Source organism: Copidosoma floridanum, unplaced genomic scaffold (genome assembly GCF_036245765.1).
Source record: "Copidosoma floridanum isolate Cflo_tuat_1 unplaced genomic scaffold, Cflo_Japanese_pri ptg000009l, whole genome shotgun sequence".
Classification (NCBI taxonomy): domain Eukaryota; kingdom Metazoa; phylum Arthropoda; class Insecta; order Hymenoptera; family Encyrtidae; genus Copidosoma; species Copidosoma floridanum.
Window position 1 is genome coordinate 10,447,169 of NW_028321886.1, and position 14,030 is coordinate 10,461,198.

General features: G+C 35.7%; 2 protein-coding genes across 7 annotated transcripts; both read right to left on the minus strand.

The window, feature by feature from the left end:
* Window positions 1-31: 31 nt before the first annotated feature.
* LOC106638084 (sorting nexin-14) lies at window positions 32-4,542 on the minus strand. 3 transcript variants are annotated; one of them, XM_089589802.1, is made up of 11 exons: window positions 4,335-4,542; window positions 4,116-4,253; window positions 3,498-3,771; window positions 2,957-3,340; window positions 2,571-2,883; window positions 2,345-2,500; window positions 2,147-2,271; window positions 1,990-2,054; window positions 1,465-1,893; window positions 781-1,235; window positions 32-681 (listed from the first exon to the last, which is right to left on the minus strand). In XM_089589802.1, the coding sequence occupies exons 2-11, from the start codon at window positions 4,190-4,192 to the stop codon at window positions 281-283; spliced, it is 2,679 nt and encodes an 892-aa protein (XP_089445928.1). In that variant the 5' UTR covers window positions 4,193-4,253; window positions 4,335-4,542; the 3' UTR covers window positions 32-280. The 3 variants fall into 3 exon arrangements, with proteins under 3 accessions (XP_089445928.1, XP_089445927.1, XP_014206596.1); XM_089589801.1 differs by having other exon boundaries at window positions 4,330-4,542; XM_014351110.2 differs by having other exon boundaries at window positions 781-1,208; window positions 4,116-4,542.
* Window positions 4,543-7,284: 2,742 nt separating this feature from the next.
* On the minus strand, window positions 7,285-12,892 carry eRF3 (eukaryotic translation release factor 3). 4 transcript variants are annotated; one of them, XM_089589804.1, is made up of 8 exons: window positions 12,058-12,892; window positions 11,808-11,889; window positions 9,566-9,759; window positions 9,232-9,352; window positions 8,685-9,147; window positions 8,294-8,600; window positions 7,770-8,202; window positions 7,285-7,685 (listed from the first exon to the last, which is right to left on the minus strand). In XM_089589804.1, exons 1-8 carry the CDS (start codon window positions 12,193-12,195, stop codon window positions 7,642-7,644), a joined length of 1,782 nt encoding a protein of 593 aa, XP_089445930.1. In that variant the 5' UTR covers window positions 12,196-12,892; the 3' UTR covers window positions 7,285-7,641. The 4 variants fall into 4 exon arrangements, with proteins under 4 accessions (XP_089445930.1, XP_089445929.1, XP_089445932.1 ...); XM_089589803.1 differs by having other exon boundaries at window positions 9,232-9,358; window positions 11,808-12,891; XM_089589806.1 differs by lacking the exons at window positions 11,808-11,889; window positions 12,058-12,892 and adding an exon at window positions 11,135-11,217 and having other exon boundaries at window positions 9,232-9,358.
* Between the last annotated feature and the right edge of the window lie 1,138 nt (window positions 12,893-14,030).

Here is a 14,030-nt window from a genome sequence, read left to right on the forward strand (position 1 = left end):
CAAGCATAGAATAAAAAATGCTCAAATAGGATGTTTGTTTGATATTTACATAAACCATGTTTTATTTGAACATTTATAAAATCTTTTTTCCATCATAAGTAAAGAAATAATGATTGACTAAATAAAAAGTGCAATCGTCATCTTACAAAAAATATCACTTTAGTAAATGCTGTTTTTTTTTTGTTTTTTTTTTACTGTCAGACAAAAAATGTACTTTGCTGTGCGTTCATTTTCAGCATTGAGCGACCATACTTATTATACAAAAATTTTTACATTAGTTTCACATAACTTCAGGAAACAAGTTCACCAATAGTTGATCAACCAACAGATAAGCCAGGTGTTTGTTAAAAGCAGCGTTCTGAATTGGCTCTAGAAGCGAATCCATGAGATCGCACCACTTGGAATGTACACCAAATACCCACCACGGTACCAAATTATAAAGTCCATCTTTTGCATCTCTGTAATGCTCCTCGGCTTTTGCTCCTTCATCAACGTCTTCCGTTTCAAAAATAACTTCGTGTAAAAGTTTAACTACAATCGCCGCTCTACCGCCACTCAATAGTGTCACTATCATTTTGTAAAACCATTTATTTACAAACGGATCAACACTTTGATGCACTGTAGAGGCTAGTACCCAAATTATTTTTGAAACAGTAGGAGGTACTTCTAATAAACTTTCCACTGAAATTATTATAAAAATGAGAAAAAAAAAAAAAAAAAAAAAAAACAAGAATTTTTTCCAAATAACAAATCCACATGTAGAATTAAAAATCAACTTACATGCTTCAGCTATACAAAAGCAAGCACCCTTGGTATGCTGCAATTTATTTACAATGTGGGAAAAATTCTGAATCCTTGGATCTAAATTCAAATTATTTCCAAAGGGCCCTATTTTAATCAGGTCTCGTCCCTTCTTTTGGCTTTCGTGAAAATTGTGATCACCTGCCAGTTCGACACCGACGTCCGGCTGATCGGACTTGGCGTTTGTCGAAGACAGAAATGTGCTCATGAATTTGTCAAGATGTTGACCCCTTTCTTTCCTCAGCTTGTGCGCCATGCTCTGGCACAAGACACCAATGTCCGGTGTACTGCTGGCATTCGAAAAGTAAGGCTTCAGATTTGGCACGGTGAGAAATGCGTGCAGCAGCTCGCTGCTCCTCAAAGTCGGCTTTGAAAGCAGTTTCTGCAAAAAGTCCTGGTACCTTTGCCTGGAAATTTGCGCAGACATTTTCTTTCTAACGCAATTTGACATACTCTACGTTAGCTGAGTTAATATGAAAAGGGTACTTTCTGTACTCGTTATTAAATGCACATACATTTTTTTTAATTTCTTTTACTTTAATGAGATTTTAAGTTTCTGAATCATTATTCTTGAAAAAAAAATGGTAAAATAAGATGAGATTTTATTAAAAAAAAAAAAAATAAATAAATAATGATGTGATAAATGGATTTTAAATTTCTTGCCTGTTTGCCGTCAACGATGGATGAGGATTCTTTCTTGTAGGCAGTGGTGAGTCATTAAGCTCCTTATCTCCATGAAACTCGGAGAGTCTAGCCCGCAGCGCGTAAAAGTCCTGATCGCGACGCAGTACGGTCCAGGACCTGTCTTCGGACACGCTGTGCACAGAGACCATGTAGAGGGGCTGAGCACCGCCACCATCGACGTGGGGTACACTGACTCGCCAAGTGCTGAGATCACGCTCAGTCGATGAGGTCGACGAGGATGTCGACTGAGCGACACCGGTTCGCGGCATACAATTCACCTCCTCGGCTTGGAACACTTGGTGCGGAACGAAGGGCGCACCCTCAACTGCCGAAGCTTTGAGCACACCTCGGATTTTACTGAGCTGACTTTTTAAGCGAAAACCACCGCCTGTGCTGTTACTGGCATTACTGAAAGGCGACGAAATTATTATAAAGATAATACAAACGTATGATGTATTCAAATTGACATGCTGTTAATTTCAAACAAGATAATTTAATGTTCACCTGTTATGAGAATTGGTTTTTACAGTAGTATTTATAACCGGTTCACCACATAAAAACTTATAAATCTGGAAAATGAAATTTACCTTTATAGTATGTAGGCTTTGAACATAAATTTTTTAATTGATAATAATAACGATAATGATAAATAATTTAGTACTTGATATGTGTGATGAAAAGAAGGGAGCCACGTATTTTCTAGTAGTGTATGAGCCTCTTGATGTGCTTCATATAAAGGTCGAGAAGTCCTTAGTTCTTGAATATTTTTCGGTCCAAGATCTAGGACTTTTTTATGAAACATAAGTACAAATTAACTACAAGAAAGCAAAATTACTCTCAAAAATAATAGTTTACTCACTTTCTTTCATGCCTTGAGCAATATACATCGGTAAATTTAAAAAATCTGGACTTTCCGAGTCAAGATAAGTTGAGTATATACTTCGAGCATCTGCATATAAAGTTTTTTCGAGTTCCGGCGTGATTTCGGGATTTAACATGCGTTTGCTTAAATCATCTGAAAACAAGGTATTATTATAAATAACAATGATGTTTAAAGTGATTGAACAGATAAAATAGTATTTTACCAATGTCCAGACAAAATTGCAATAAATTCACCAATCCAGAATCTTTGATGTGTTGCATAAACATGTACAGCAATTGTGGATCGTTTAATACTTGTTCCAAAGAAGGTTTCAAGGTATTTGATATACCTTGAGGTAACTGAGGATTGGAAATCCAAGTATGTAACATGGGAACGTAGATGGTATCTGTCGATTGAGAAAATTTTCCATCTATATGAGTGCAGAGAGATATCAACATGTTTAAATTGTCTGGATCAGCTAGAGCATCGATGGCTGGTAGTAAAACCCAATTGGCAAGAACTTCCCGAAGTATAACCTAGTGTCAAAATAAAGTGTTGTAATAAATATTATGTCTTATACTGAATTATAATACTCATTAATCATCTTGCTTGGTTATTGGTGTTGACATGCGTGATAGGCAACAGGTGTGGTAAAAGAGTGGCAACTATGCCTCTGAGATAATTTAGTTCTGCTTCCCTGGAGTAAGCAGCCGGATGTATTTTTGAACCTAAATAATCTGGAATGTGATCCGTAGGGTTGCCACCCAAATCTTTGGCTCTTTTTTTCAACTCTCGCCAATCGCGAGCATGATGAACACCCAAAGGTATGAGATGATTGAATATAATGTGTGAGAGATCACACTTGAATAATCTGTTGGTAACGTTCGTAGCTGCTGTTGCTATTGCTAATCTTAATTGTTGAACAAAGGCATCATTTGACGACAAATCCGAGTACCACGTGCAAACGTATGTTTTTAAAATTTCTTCCAAGAGCTGAAAAAAATAGAATCCTTTTGAGTATTGACACAGCACACAATTTCAGTTATCATATGGAGATATCACACAATATTCGTCATTGGTAGTATATAAGAACAACAAGGTTGTTAAATATTACTATGACTCGTGGTGACTGGAAAAATTCTCAACTCACATTTTCCAAAGCACTATCAAATCCTTTGGGAACCTTGGGAACAGGATTGTAATGTGGTGGCCGACGGTGTCTTTTACACTGATCATTACCGCAAACGCCACAAGAGTTTGCGGTAGCCTTAGCAGTTATAGTGGTAGCAGCAACAGCATTGTCAGTCACCTCGATCCCGTTTGGATTATCATTTGCCAACGTTTTTGTGATCAAGCAGATCAACTGGCCTCCCCAGAGCAGCCCGGCAACGTAGAGACAGCAAAGGAACAACGCCCAAAAGAAACTATCAGCAGTTTAAAAAAAAGATTTGAATGCTTTGAATGAAACAATTTTCACTAATAGCTTATAAAGTAATACCACAAACACTGTTTTGATTCCAACCATACCATTTTTATGAAAAATTGTTGTCAATATGTGTGGTAAAAACGTAGAGATAAGTATTACAAGAGACAATTTACGAAATACTGTGCCTGTTACTACTTTCAAGTGTATTTTGTTAAGTCTGACTGACAGGGATTAGGACATTTACTTAACAGATAAAACAAATGATTGCACTTACTTAAACATAATATACATGTATATTAGGTACTATTAATATGATGACAACATAAGGGCGGAGAAACTAACCTGTCAAATGCAGCTGCAAATAGACCAAAGGCCAAAGCGGTTGACGCTAAGAAGCAAGCTATAGAATCTAATTGCATTTTTCACTGTATTAATCATCTATTTATTCGGTAAAACCGCTCTTTTGTTATTACTTTGCACCTGTACATATCGTGTAAAATATTAAGTACACCAACAACAAAAAAAAAACAACAAAAAACAGTTGTTAGCACACTACCGCACACGAGACATTGCAGTCAAAAGAATGTTGGAGTTGGCGGTGGCCAATGCGAATACTGGCAAAGCACTTTAAAAACATTGTCAGTATAACTATACCTAATTACAAGTTCTAGGTACTGTACCCGTCAATATTTTTTTTTATACTTGTCTCTGATTGACGACTGAACGCGAACGTCATGCGTAATTACGTTACTATAACTATATATCTTGCGGCAGATCGAGGGAGGGAGAGTGGGAGACCCGGAGACGGTGATCATGTTGTTTCCGTCGCACTGCGTCATGATGCTGGATGCAAGAGAGGCAGTTGAATGAATGAAGAGAAGAAATCCTAAGCCGAGAGAAAATAAAAAAATCTTAACAAATACATGTTTACGCCTATGTAGCACACATGTAAGTAAATTTATTCGATCATAATCTCAATTCTACTACCTAGTGAAGAACTTTTAAATTGGCAATGTAATACTTATAATTATTCTATTTATAATTTACCTGACGAGTTAACAATAATTTTAAAAAAGTGTTATAAAACAAAAATGAAACAAATGATAATTTAATCCCATAACTTGAAAAATAAGAAAAATACTTAGTTAAGTATATAATAATGTAATCTAAATTACGTTAGCTCTGATACAAATAGCGTTGTAAATGTGAAAAAAATAACGCGCTTATAATTAAATTGTCAAAAAAAAAAAAAAAAAATCAAAGTAAAATACTTTTTATACTAGAATAATTGTTTATATTCTATTTCAATTTCGTTCCTTCATAAAAAAAAAAAAAAAAAAAAAAATTTATTGTGGATGTATTTACGTACGAATTTTTTGTATTATATCATCATTAATATAAAATCAAAAACTCTGATTAAAAATTTTCTTTTTATTTACAAAATTTAAAATAAATATTTTAAAAGCATACCTCAAGAACGAGAAACAATCGTAAACAAAACTGCTGTTATACACTTACTATCGGAATCTAAAGTTTTTTTTCTCTCCAGAATTCTCTGTGCGATGGAGTATTGTTCTCATATCTTCATTTGAACCGCATTTCACAATAGGTATACGCCATATTATCCCAAATGACACACGCTCTTTTACAGTATATATATATATTATAATCGCGAGCCTTGGTCTTATTTTAAAATAAGTGTTTGAAAAATATTAAAAGCTGACACTGAGGGAGAATATTAAGAAAATTTTTGTGTAATGCAACAAAATATTTTTATTGTAATTAAAGGAAAAAATTTATAAAACATTGTACGTGAAAATTGTAATATATTTATAAATTTTCCGCGTTACATTCATTAAAATGACTATTCGTAGCATTTATCATGTCAAGAGAGCAATCACGATGGAAAAAACACCTGCACGTTAATCAAAGTTAAATAACGGATTGTCGAAAAAAGGAAAGCAAGTTCAAATATTTCGGCTGTCGACGCAATCCTATTTAATATATAAAAATATGCATGTGACCTTAAAGTGGCGGTGCATGCTAAGCCTCTTGGAAATCTATTTTTTTTAATTATTATTATTACTCATTTCACCGATTAACTGTTATTTGTTTCGTTATTTAGTATTTAATTTCTCACCATTGTACCCTACTGTTCTTACCTTTAGCGTTATCGGTAGTTTACAACTGCATCATCTAATATTAGTTCAGTTAATAATAGTTAATAACAATGGGCTCGTAATCTGATTCTCACAATTTACAAATATCTTCCAGATTATCGTTATTAATTGTTATTGTTATTTATAGAATTTTGTATTACGTTTTAATCCATCAGCATCACATTCTAGAAGTAGCCCAACAGGCAGAGAATTTACCATTTTGTAATCAGGGATGATTAGAAACGTAAATATTTCACTCTGCGTTTCATTCTTTCATTTTCAACAACTTCATCACACATACAAATATAATGATTGATTGGATTATCAGTGTTAATAAAATTGATTTGATTTTATAAAAATTAAGTTCAAATGCACGGCTTTGAAAAGCGACAAAAAGCGAGATTGTGTTTTTCAAATGGATTTATGAAACGATCAAGTTAATTTTTGTAACTACTAATTATATGCTCAATAAAAAAAAATAATTGATTTTTTTCTTTCATACACTTAACGTAAGAATATCTCTGCACTAAAGTGTACTGACTAATGGCAGGCAAATTACACCTCTCATTTGACGTCAACAAAATGTTCTCATTCACACACGCATTTACTACAATCAGTAATAAGAAAACGTTTTACACTGTCATTGTACGCATTATATACTTATAAAGCGTTTTTTGTAAAAACAAGAACTCTTTAATTGCTTAAAAGCTATTACTTTGCGAATCAAGTCAAAAACTTAGTACCGTTTTTTTTTTTTTTTTTTTTTATACATTGTCAGCAAGCACTTTTTAATCATTTCTGACTATTATTTTTTCAAAGGCCATTGCACGCTTTTGTATTGTTACAATACCACACTTGTATTGTATGTACAGAGATGTACAAACCATGTTTTTCTTGTATTGGGTATTTTTTTTACAATAGCATGTGACCAACCATGTTTACGTAAATGAAAGGCGCAAAACAATGACTCGCAGAAAATAAAAATATAACAAAACAAAAACTGACTTTTCAATATTTCTTTTAATGACAATAAAATAAGAAACAGTACAATAATAATTGATAATATTAATTATCGTTAATAAAAATAATCCACTATTAATAAATTGCATGTTGTATTACCTAGTTTTCTGAATTACCTTGATTTTTTAATCACCAAATTCAATACAATCATAAACAATATGTTAGTAACATAACCCCTTGAAACGATACTTTTTAATGATATTCTTATTTTAATTTGGTAAAATTTTGAGGAAAAAAACTATTTTTTTTTAGGATAGCGAAAAAATTTTCAAGAAATTTCATCGTTAATTATTTTATATTACTTAACAAGAAATATCACTTAATGTTCAAAATTTTCTTGTTTTTTTTTTTTTTTTTTTTTTTTTTTAGAGAAAATGACGCAGTCTACAATCGGTTTTTTAAATATATTTTTCTCGCATGTATAATAATATATATAAATCGCATATACCTCTTGCCTATTTGGATTCGAAAAATCTCATCAGAAAGGTATAAATTGGTGTCGAGTGAAGTGCGTACGCGACAGTGTATGTGTACATGTGTCAAATGTTTCACGAACAATTCAACGTGACCATTGTATTCAAGTTTTTCCTTTTAAAATATCAAGTGTTCGATTTCCTATCGTTGCTCTCATTCTCTCAGCACTTTCAAATGCTCTTGTTTTATTTAGTGACAGTTGATAATAAGGAGATTTATTCAACAACCTTGAGCACCTTGCCAATGGCAATCGTCTTATCTAAAAATAAAAATTTTTAATGAAAATACATTTTTTCGTTTTTAACATTAAAAAATAGTTACGTAAAAAATGTTAATGACTTACTTTCGTCCCTAAGGGTGAATCGTCCCATCTGAGGGAACAGTTTGAATTTTTCAAGGCAAATAACTCCAGCACATTCGATTCTCATGATCGCCACTTGATCTTGTTTCACGAACCTTGGTCGCGTTTTACTCTTTTCACCCGTTTTCTTATCCACTAAACAGATCAGAGTTTTTACTGTGATTTCTTCGGCGGCACAGTGTATATGCATCACCGCACTGTAACCAGCGCAAATGATGCTTTTGTGTTCCACTATCGCAACTTGAGCATCAAAGATTTTGCCCGTCTTTATAGGATTACTACCGTCGCAAAGTACAAAACCGGGACTAACATCTTCTTCCTCGATACCTTTCAACTTAATTTTTACATTTTCTCCGGGACCAACGGACGTGACTTCTTCGTCATCGGACCACAGCTGGTCCACTACAACTGCCGTCTATAAAAGTAAGAAAAAAAAAAAAAAAAAAACTCTAATCAGTCAAGTGTCTCTGTTTGGAAAAAGTTTTCCTTCAATTTTAAAACCTTACCCTGTTTGGCATAACGAGTAGCGAGTGTCCTTTTTTAGCCTCACCCGCTTCAACCTTTCCCATAACGACAGTACCCATATCCTTGTACTTATTAACTATAGGCATTATAAAAGGACCATTGCTCTTGCGATTAAGGGATGGAAGTGAATCTATAAAAGGTATGAAAGGCGGACCATTGAACCAAGTGCAAAGGCTTTCAGGAATAGGATCTTTCAAGCCTATTCCAAGTTGTCCAGATACAGGCATAAATGTGAGATCTTTTGCAGGATTGAAACCAAGCTTTCGAAGATATGGCAAAATTTTATCTCTGCAAAACATAATAATTATCATTATTGATGGATTAGCAGTAACTTGAAAGCGCTAAAGTACAAATAAGAACTACAGCACTAACTTGCATTCGTTGTATCTCACTTCATCCCACTCTACTGTCGGATCATCCATCTTATTGACAAGCACAACCAAATGCTTGACACCTGCGGTTTTAGCGAGCATGGCGTGTTCTCTTGTCTGACCGCCTCTGTCAAAGCCAGTTTCGAATTCACCTTTGCGCGCCGATATGACCAGTACAGCCAGATCAGCCTGGGCTGCGCCACCGATCATGTTTGGCACGAAACTCTTGTGTCCAGGCGCGTCGAGTATTGTAAAGTGTTTGCGCTCAGTTTCAAAGTACGCTCGACCGACCTCGACCGTCTTGCCTTTTTCTCGCTCCTCCTGGTTGGTGTCCAGCGCCCAACTTAAGTACCACGTTTCTCTGCTTCGCTCTTTTGCTTCTCTCTCGTACTTTTCAAGCGTTCTCTTGTCAACCATGCCCGTCAACGCCATAATCTGGCCACCAATAGTAGACTTACCAGCGTCTGTTGAAAAAAAAAAGTGCGCAAACCTCTAACTGTATTTTTACATTACATTTGTGTTACCAAATGATTCCATGTTTCACTTACCTACGTGACCAATGAAAACAACGTTCACATGCTCTTTTTTGCTCTTTGTGTCTTCTGCAACCTTCACTGGCTTCTTCTTTGGCACCTTAACAATTATCTCCTCATCTTCTTCAACTTCAATCTCAACCTGAAAAGTATTATATATTTATAAAATATACTTCAAAGATACAACTTATGTATAAATTTAGTGGTGGAATAATATATTTTAAACAATAGTTATGTGACAGTATACTAAAAACTTTTATAAAATGTTTCATCTTTTGGGTACAGTTGAAAGTGTGATATGTAAGACTATTTAGCAAATTTTACGTAAATAATCATGTAATTTTTTTACCTCTTCATTTTCAGGTGTCAAAAGAGGATCTCCATCAACTGCTGCTTCCTCCCAAGAATCTGCAGGCTGATGTTCAGGGCTGGCATTTGTCGATTCGGAATTTGAAAGGTTAGGAGGTGGTGCTCCTCCTCCAGCTGGTGGTTCTTCATCTCGCAACCCAACAGGATCAGGAGGTATTGTGGGTGTATTTGTATCTATGGAGAAAAAAAATATTGAAAATTTATATGAAGCTTATGAGAAATATTTTTTTTTTCAGGTTGTAGAATTTTTGGTTTTTAAGAGCCAATAACCAAAAACATGATAATTAATGAAAGTTAAAGAAAATAGGTGTAAAAGAAAATTTTAAATTTCTTTCAGAGCTAAATAATTGATTTATGAAATGCTAAACGGTAATACTAATTGGTTGAAATCCAATGGTATCAAAGTACGTGCATTTAATCAATTTAGTCAAGGTTACGTCAAAAAGTACAACAGCTGTGACGATTTTACAACTATTGACAGCTATTTGATGTTGTATTTTGGACTGTTGTTGCTCAAGTGTAATGTTTTCAATGAAATTATAGTAATTTAATAATAATACAATGATTCCAAATGGGTAAGAATCATCGTTGTTTAACGAATATACAAGCAAGCATGCATTGAGCTGGCTGAAGAAAAATGGAAACAGAAGAGATAAAGAATGATTGATCTTGAAAAAATCAAATGAAGAATTAAAAGATAGAACTATTATATTATTAAAAAACGTATCAGAGAGAAAATAAAATATAAAAACAAGTAACACAAACAACGTACGTGCTGCTGGCATTCTCATTACCAGACTGACTGAGTGATCAGTGGGGAAGAGGGGCTCACGCTCAACTAAATAGATAACATTAACAAGAATAAACTCGAATTCTCCGGTTAACTTGTGAAAAAAAAATAGAAACCTGGTGTAGTGTATATAGGGAGGGGGGGAGGTGCACCAGCAGCAGCGAGAGTCGAAGAGCGTGCAAAATAAGAAAAAAAAAAAAAAAAAAAAAAAAGAGAGAGAGAGAAATTGGCACACGTAAGTATATAAATAATGGTCGCTGGCTCGTCGTCGTCTGCGGTAGCACAACCAAGTGATAATTGGTGTATGTACTTTATATATATAGGTGCTACCTATGTAGGTATCGTTACACCTTATAAGGGGGCGGCGCGCGCGACACATCAGGAGGCAAACGGAACCGCATGCACGCGCGCCAATCCTACGTAAAATAATAAGACCTCACCTCCTTTCAGAAGGAGGCCTGCCTATACTTACATATCGCCTACCTAGATTATTACGACTACATTTTAACAATACTACTACACTTATGTGCACACAATACAACAAACCTAGGCATTCTCTAGATCCTATATCCACCTACGCAGGTGTAATACAATACCTATGTACGCAATTAACCACCACCTCTTGCTCCGAAATTTCGAGTCACGCTAAACAATTGCCCAGACTCACATCGAAGATAGTAAATTCATTAGGACGAGAGCAGCGAATCTCCTCGAGCTCTACCTGCACCCAAAAATTTGGCTCCTTCCTTTCAAACTTACTCATCGTCGTCGCGAACGTCGTGGCCACAGAAATTCACTTGCAGATTTTTGATCACGATATGGATATTATTATTATTATTATTATTATTGATAGGTATACCGAGGTAAACACACGACGATTGGGTAAACTTAACCCCGTTGAGCTCCAGCGTGGCCGTGCCGATCTCTTACTCTTACAGCGGTACAACACGTAGAGACATAGAGCACCTGCTCCCACAACTCAACTATAATGTTATACTTAAGTATACTATACGCATACAAATGCAAGTAGGCGAGTTTATAATAATGTAAATAGTCTCGACCTCGACTAGGCAACGTGTTATTACCCTTTCACCAGCCGATACCCGCACTTATCTACTGCACGAAAAAAAAAAAAAAAAAAAAAAAAAGAGTAAAGTTGGTATACTATAGAGTATAGAGTGAAACGTTTCAACCACGCGAAGAGTTAACCACCTCATGAGCTGCATATACTTACGTGTACACACTACCACGGTGCGTGTAAGAAATCACGTTTGATTCTTTAAGCGTATTTATGCAACGACTTGAAACTTGAGAGGAAGGGAATAAAAATACTCCCACCTTTCAACAGATAAATAATAAATAGATACCCATAAAGTAAGTATAGTCCGGTAAGGAAAGCGATAGGTGGTGATTAACCAACAATTGAACTAACCGTGATGAGTCTCTAGCGGCATGCTTGTTGATTTGGCCGGCGACGAGGGCGAGTCCGGGCTGCTGCGGTTCTCCGGCGTCGTCGACGCGTTAGTCTGCGGCGGCTGATCGTTCAACGGTCGTACCTGAACAACATCATCTGCTGCTGGTGGTGGCTGTGTAGGTGGTGACGGTGATGGTGGTGGTGTTGTAGATGCAGCTGGCACCGGTTGCTGCTGAGTCGGCGGTGGCGGCGGCGGCGTCGGAGAAGGGTTCAAACAGAACGAAGGCACGAACTCGGCCGCGTTGACGTTCAACGTGGAGAACTTGCTCTCGACGGATTTGGCGTCGATACCGGCGTCCAAGTCTGCCTGCTGTTCCCACGAGTCTGGTGCTACGCTGTTCGCCATGATTATTATAATATCCGTGACACGAAACGGTCTTTCGTTGCTGTTTCTGCTGCTGCTGCTCTTATGTATTTAACTAACGACGACGACTATTCTGGTCTTTCCCGTCCACTTTATACTTTATACGTGGGTAGTATTCGTAACTTTGGAATGTGCAGCAGCAGCAGCGAAGGGAGAGAAAGAGGCTAGGTGTATAGACGACGGACTCCCGCGGCTGCGACAATGACAGTTCACTCCACGCCGCACTGCTGCAGGCGCCAACGGCAGAGGCAACCTATGGCCTTTTTCTCCTTCTCCAGGGCGACGGCAGAATTTACTTATTCTGCTCTATTACACTGATTTTCCCTGCAGATAAGTAATCCTAATACTTGGAAGAGGTAGTTAGGTATCTGCTTTTTCTGCACACCTCGACCCGACACACACACTGATTAAACTGCACGCACGCTGGGCCGGCTGGCTGCTAGTATACTACTGCGCTATCAAGTAGGTTATATATACATATATAACTTCTCGCTTCGACGAGGAGATCCGGAGTCTCCGAACTCGGTTCCACTTAAGTATACTTATACTTATTTACTCCCCGATACTTAGGTATAGGGCACGGCACTTGGGTATTATTTTAAGCTTTTTCTCCTGAAAAAAACGAGTTTCTTGACTCTCTTATCTTATTCTTCTCGCTCTTCGCCTTTCCGTGGCTCCGACTCTTAAGGGCCATTTTCACGCTACCGCTGAATTTAGCAACAAGGGCAACTCGATGGTTACTTATTATTCTTATAGGAGAGGAAAAAAAAAGCGCGGTGGTGTTTTGCTGCTCAATGGTCTGTCTGTGTGAAAGTATCTATCTGCAGCTGTATCTATATCTATACACTCTACAGTGGCGGCCCTTGAAAATGGTCCTTTCCCTTTCTTTTAATTATTTTTTAAACAGTTTAAACGCGCAAGATAATATATATATATATATATATATATATATATATATATATATATATATATATATGACCAGCCCACCCCTAATGAACTGGACAAGTGCCAGAGAGGCCGCAGAAAATTTAATTAAATTTCAAGGGTGCATGGAGTAAGTTGTCAAGAAAATTAACACTATTTGTAAAAAAAATATACATACTTATTAAACACACAGTCTTGAAAATTGTTATAAATTGTATAGTATACATTTTTAGTTTAAAGCTTGATTTTCATGAGGAACGTGTACAACATCGAAATTTATATGAATTTATTCTTTTATTCATGTAAAGTTAAAAAAAAAAAAAAAAAAAAAAGGTGGAATCGATAATGTAGATCTAATGAAATATACAACAGAAACAATCTTTAATTTGTAATCAATTGATCATCATAAACTTGATGACATATTATATTTATGTGCATTAATGTACAAAATTTTATAATTATGTAATCTCTCTTTTACTGGTGGAATTCGAAGACCTGCTTTAAATAATAATAAATGATAAATAAAATAAAAATAGAAAATAATAACTTTTAAAAAGGGTTATTTATTTTTGTTGCCAATCAACAAAGAGAAGAAAATTTTTTTTATGAAAAATAGTCGGCTATTTATCGAGACAAATCAGCTCATTTTAATTTAATTATTTTTTATATCAAATAAGAACAATAAAAACTTTTCTTTCGTGGAATTCAAAGACCATACACACAGATTAATGGCTTCTATCTTATCATTTTCAATAATAGGTAGGTACAGATTACAGATTAGTAGTTAGCGCATCAACGTTGAAAAATACATAATAATTAAAATCATCTACTTGAGTTTGACGTGCGTGTGCGTGTGCCATGCATGCACGCATTTTCGGCATTACATGCGGAAT

Excerpts from the sequence above, each read along its gene's own strand:
- LOC106638084 (XM_089589802.1), bottom strand. The coding sequence starts at position 4,192 with ATGCAATTAGATTCTATAGCTTGCTTCTTAGCGTCAACCGCTTTGGCC. Across the intron at positions 2,272-2,344 it reads TGCTCAAGGCATGAAAGAAA|TCCTAGATCTTGGACCGAAA; the intron begins GTGAGTAAACTA and ends TTCATAAAAAAG. Across the intron at positions 1,894-1,989 it reads AAAACCAATTCTCATAACAG|TAATGCCAGTAACAGCACAG; the intron begins GTGAACATTAAA and ends GTCGCCTTTCAG.
- eRF3 (XM_089589803.1), bottom strand. The coding sequence starts at position 12,195 with ATGGCGAACAGCGTAGCACCAGACTCGTGGGAACAGCAGGCAGACTTG. Across the intron at positions 8,203-8,293 it reads TACTCGTTATGCCAAACAGG|ACGGCAGTTGTAGTGGACCA; the intron begins GTAAGGTTTTAA and ends TTACTTTTATAG. Across the intron at positions 7,686-7,769 it reads ATTCACCCTTAGGGACGAAA|ATAAGACGATTGCCATTGGC; the intron begins GTAAGTCATTAA and ends TTTTATTTTTAG.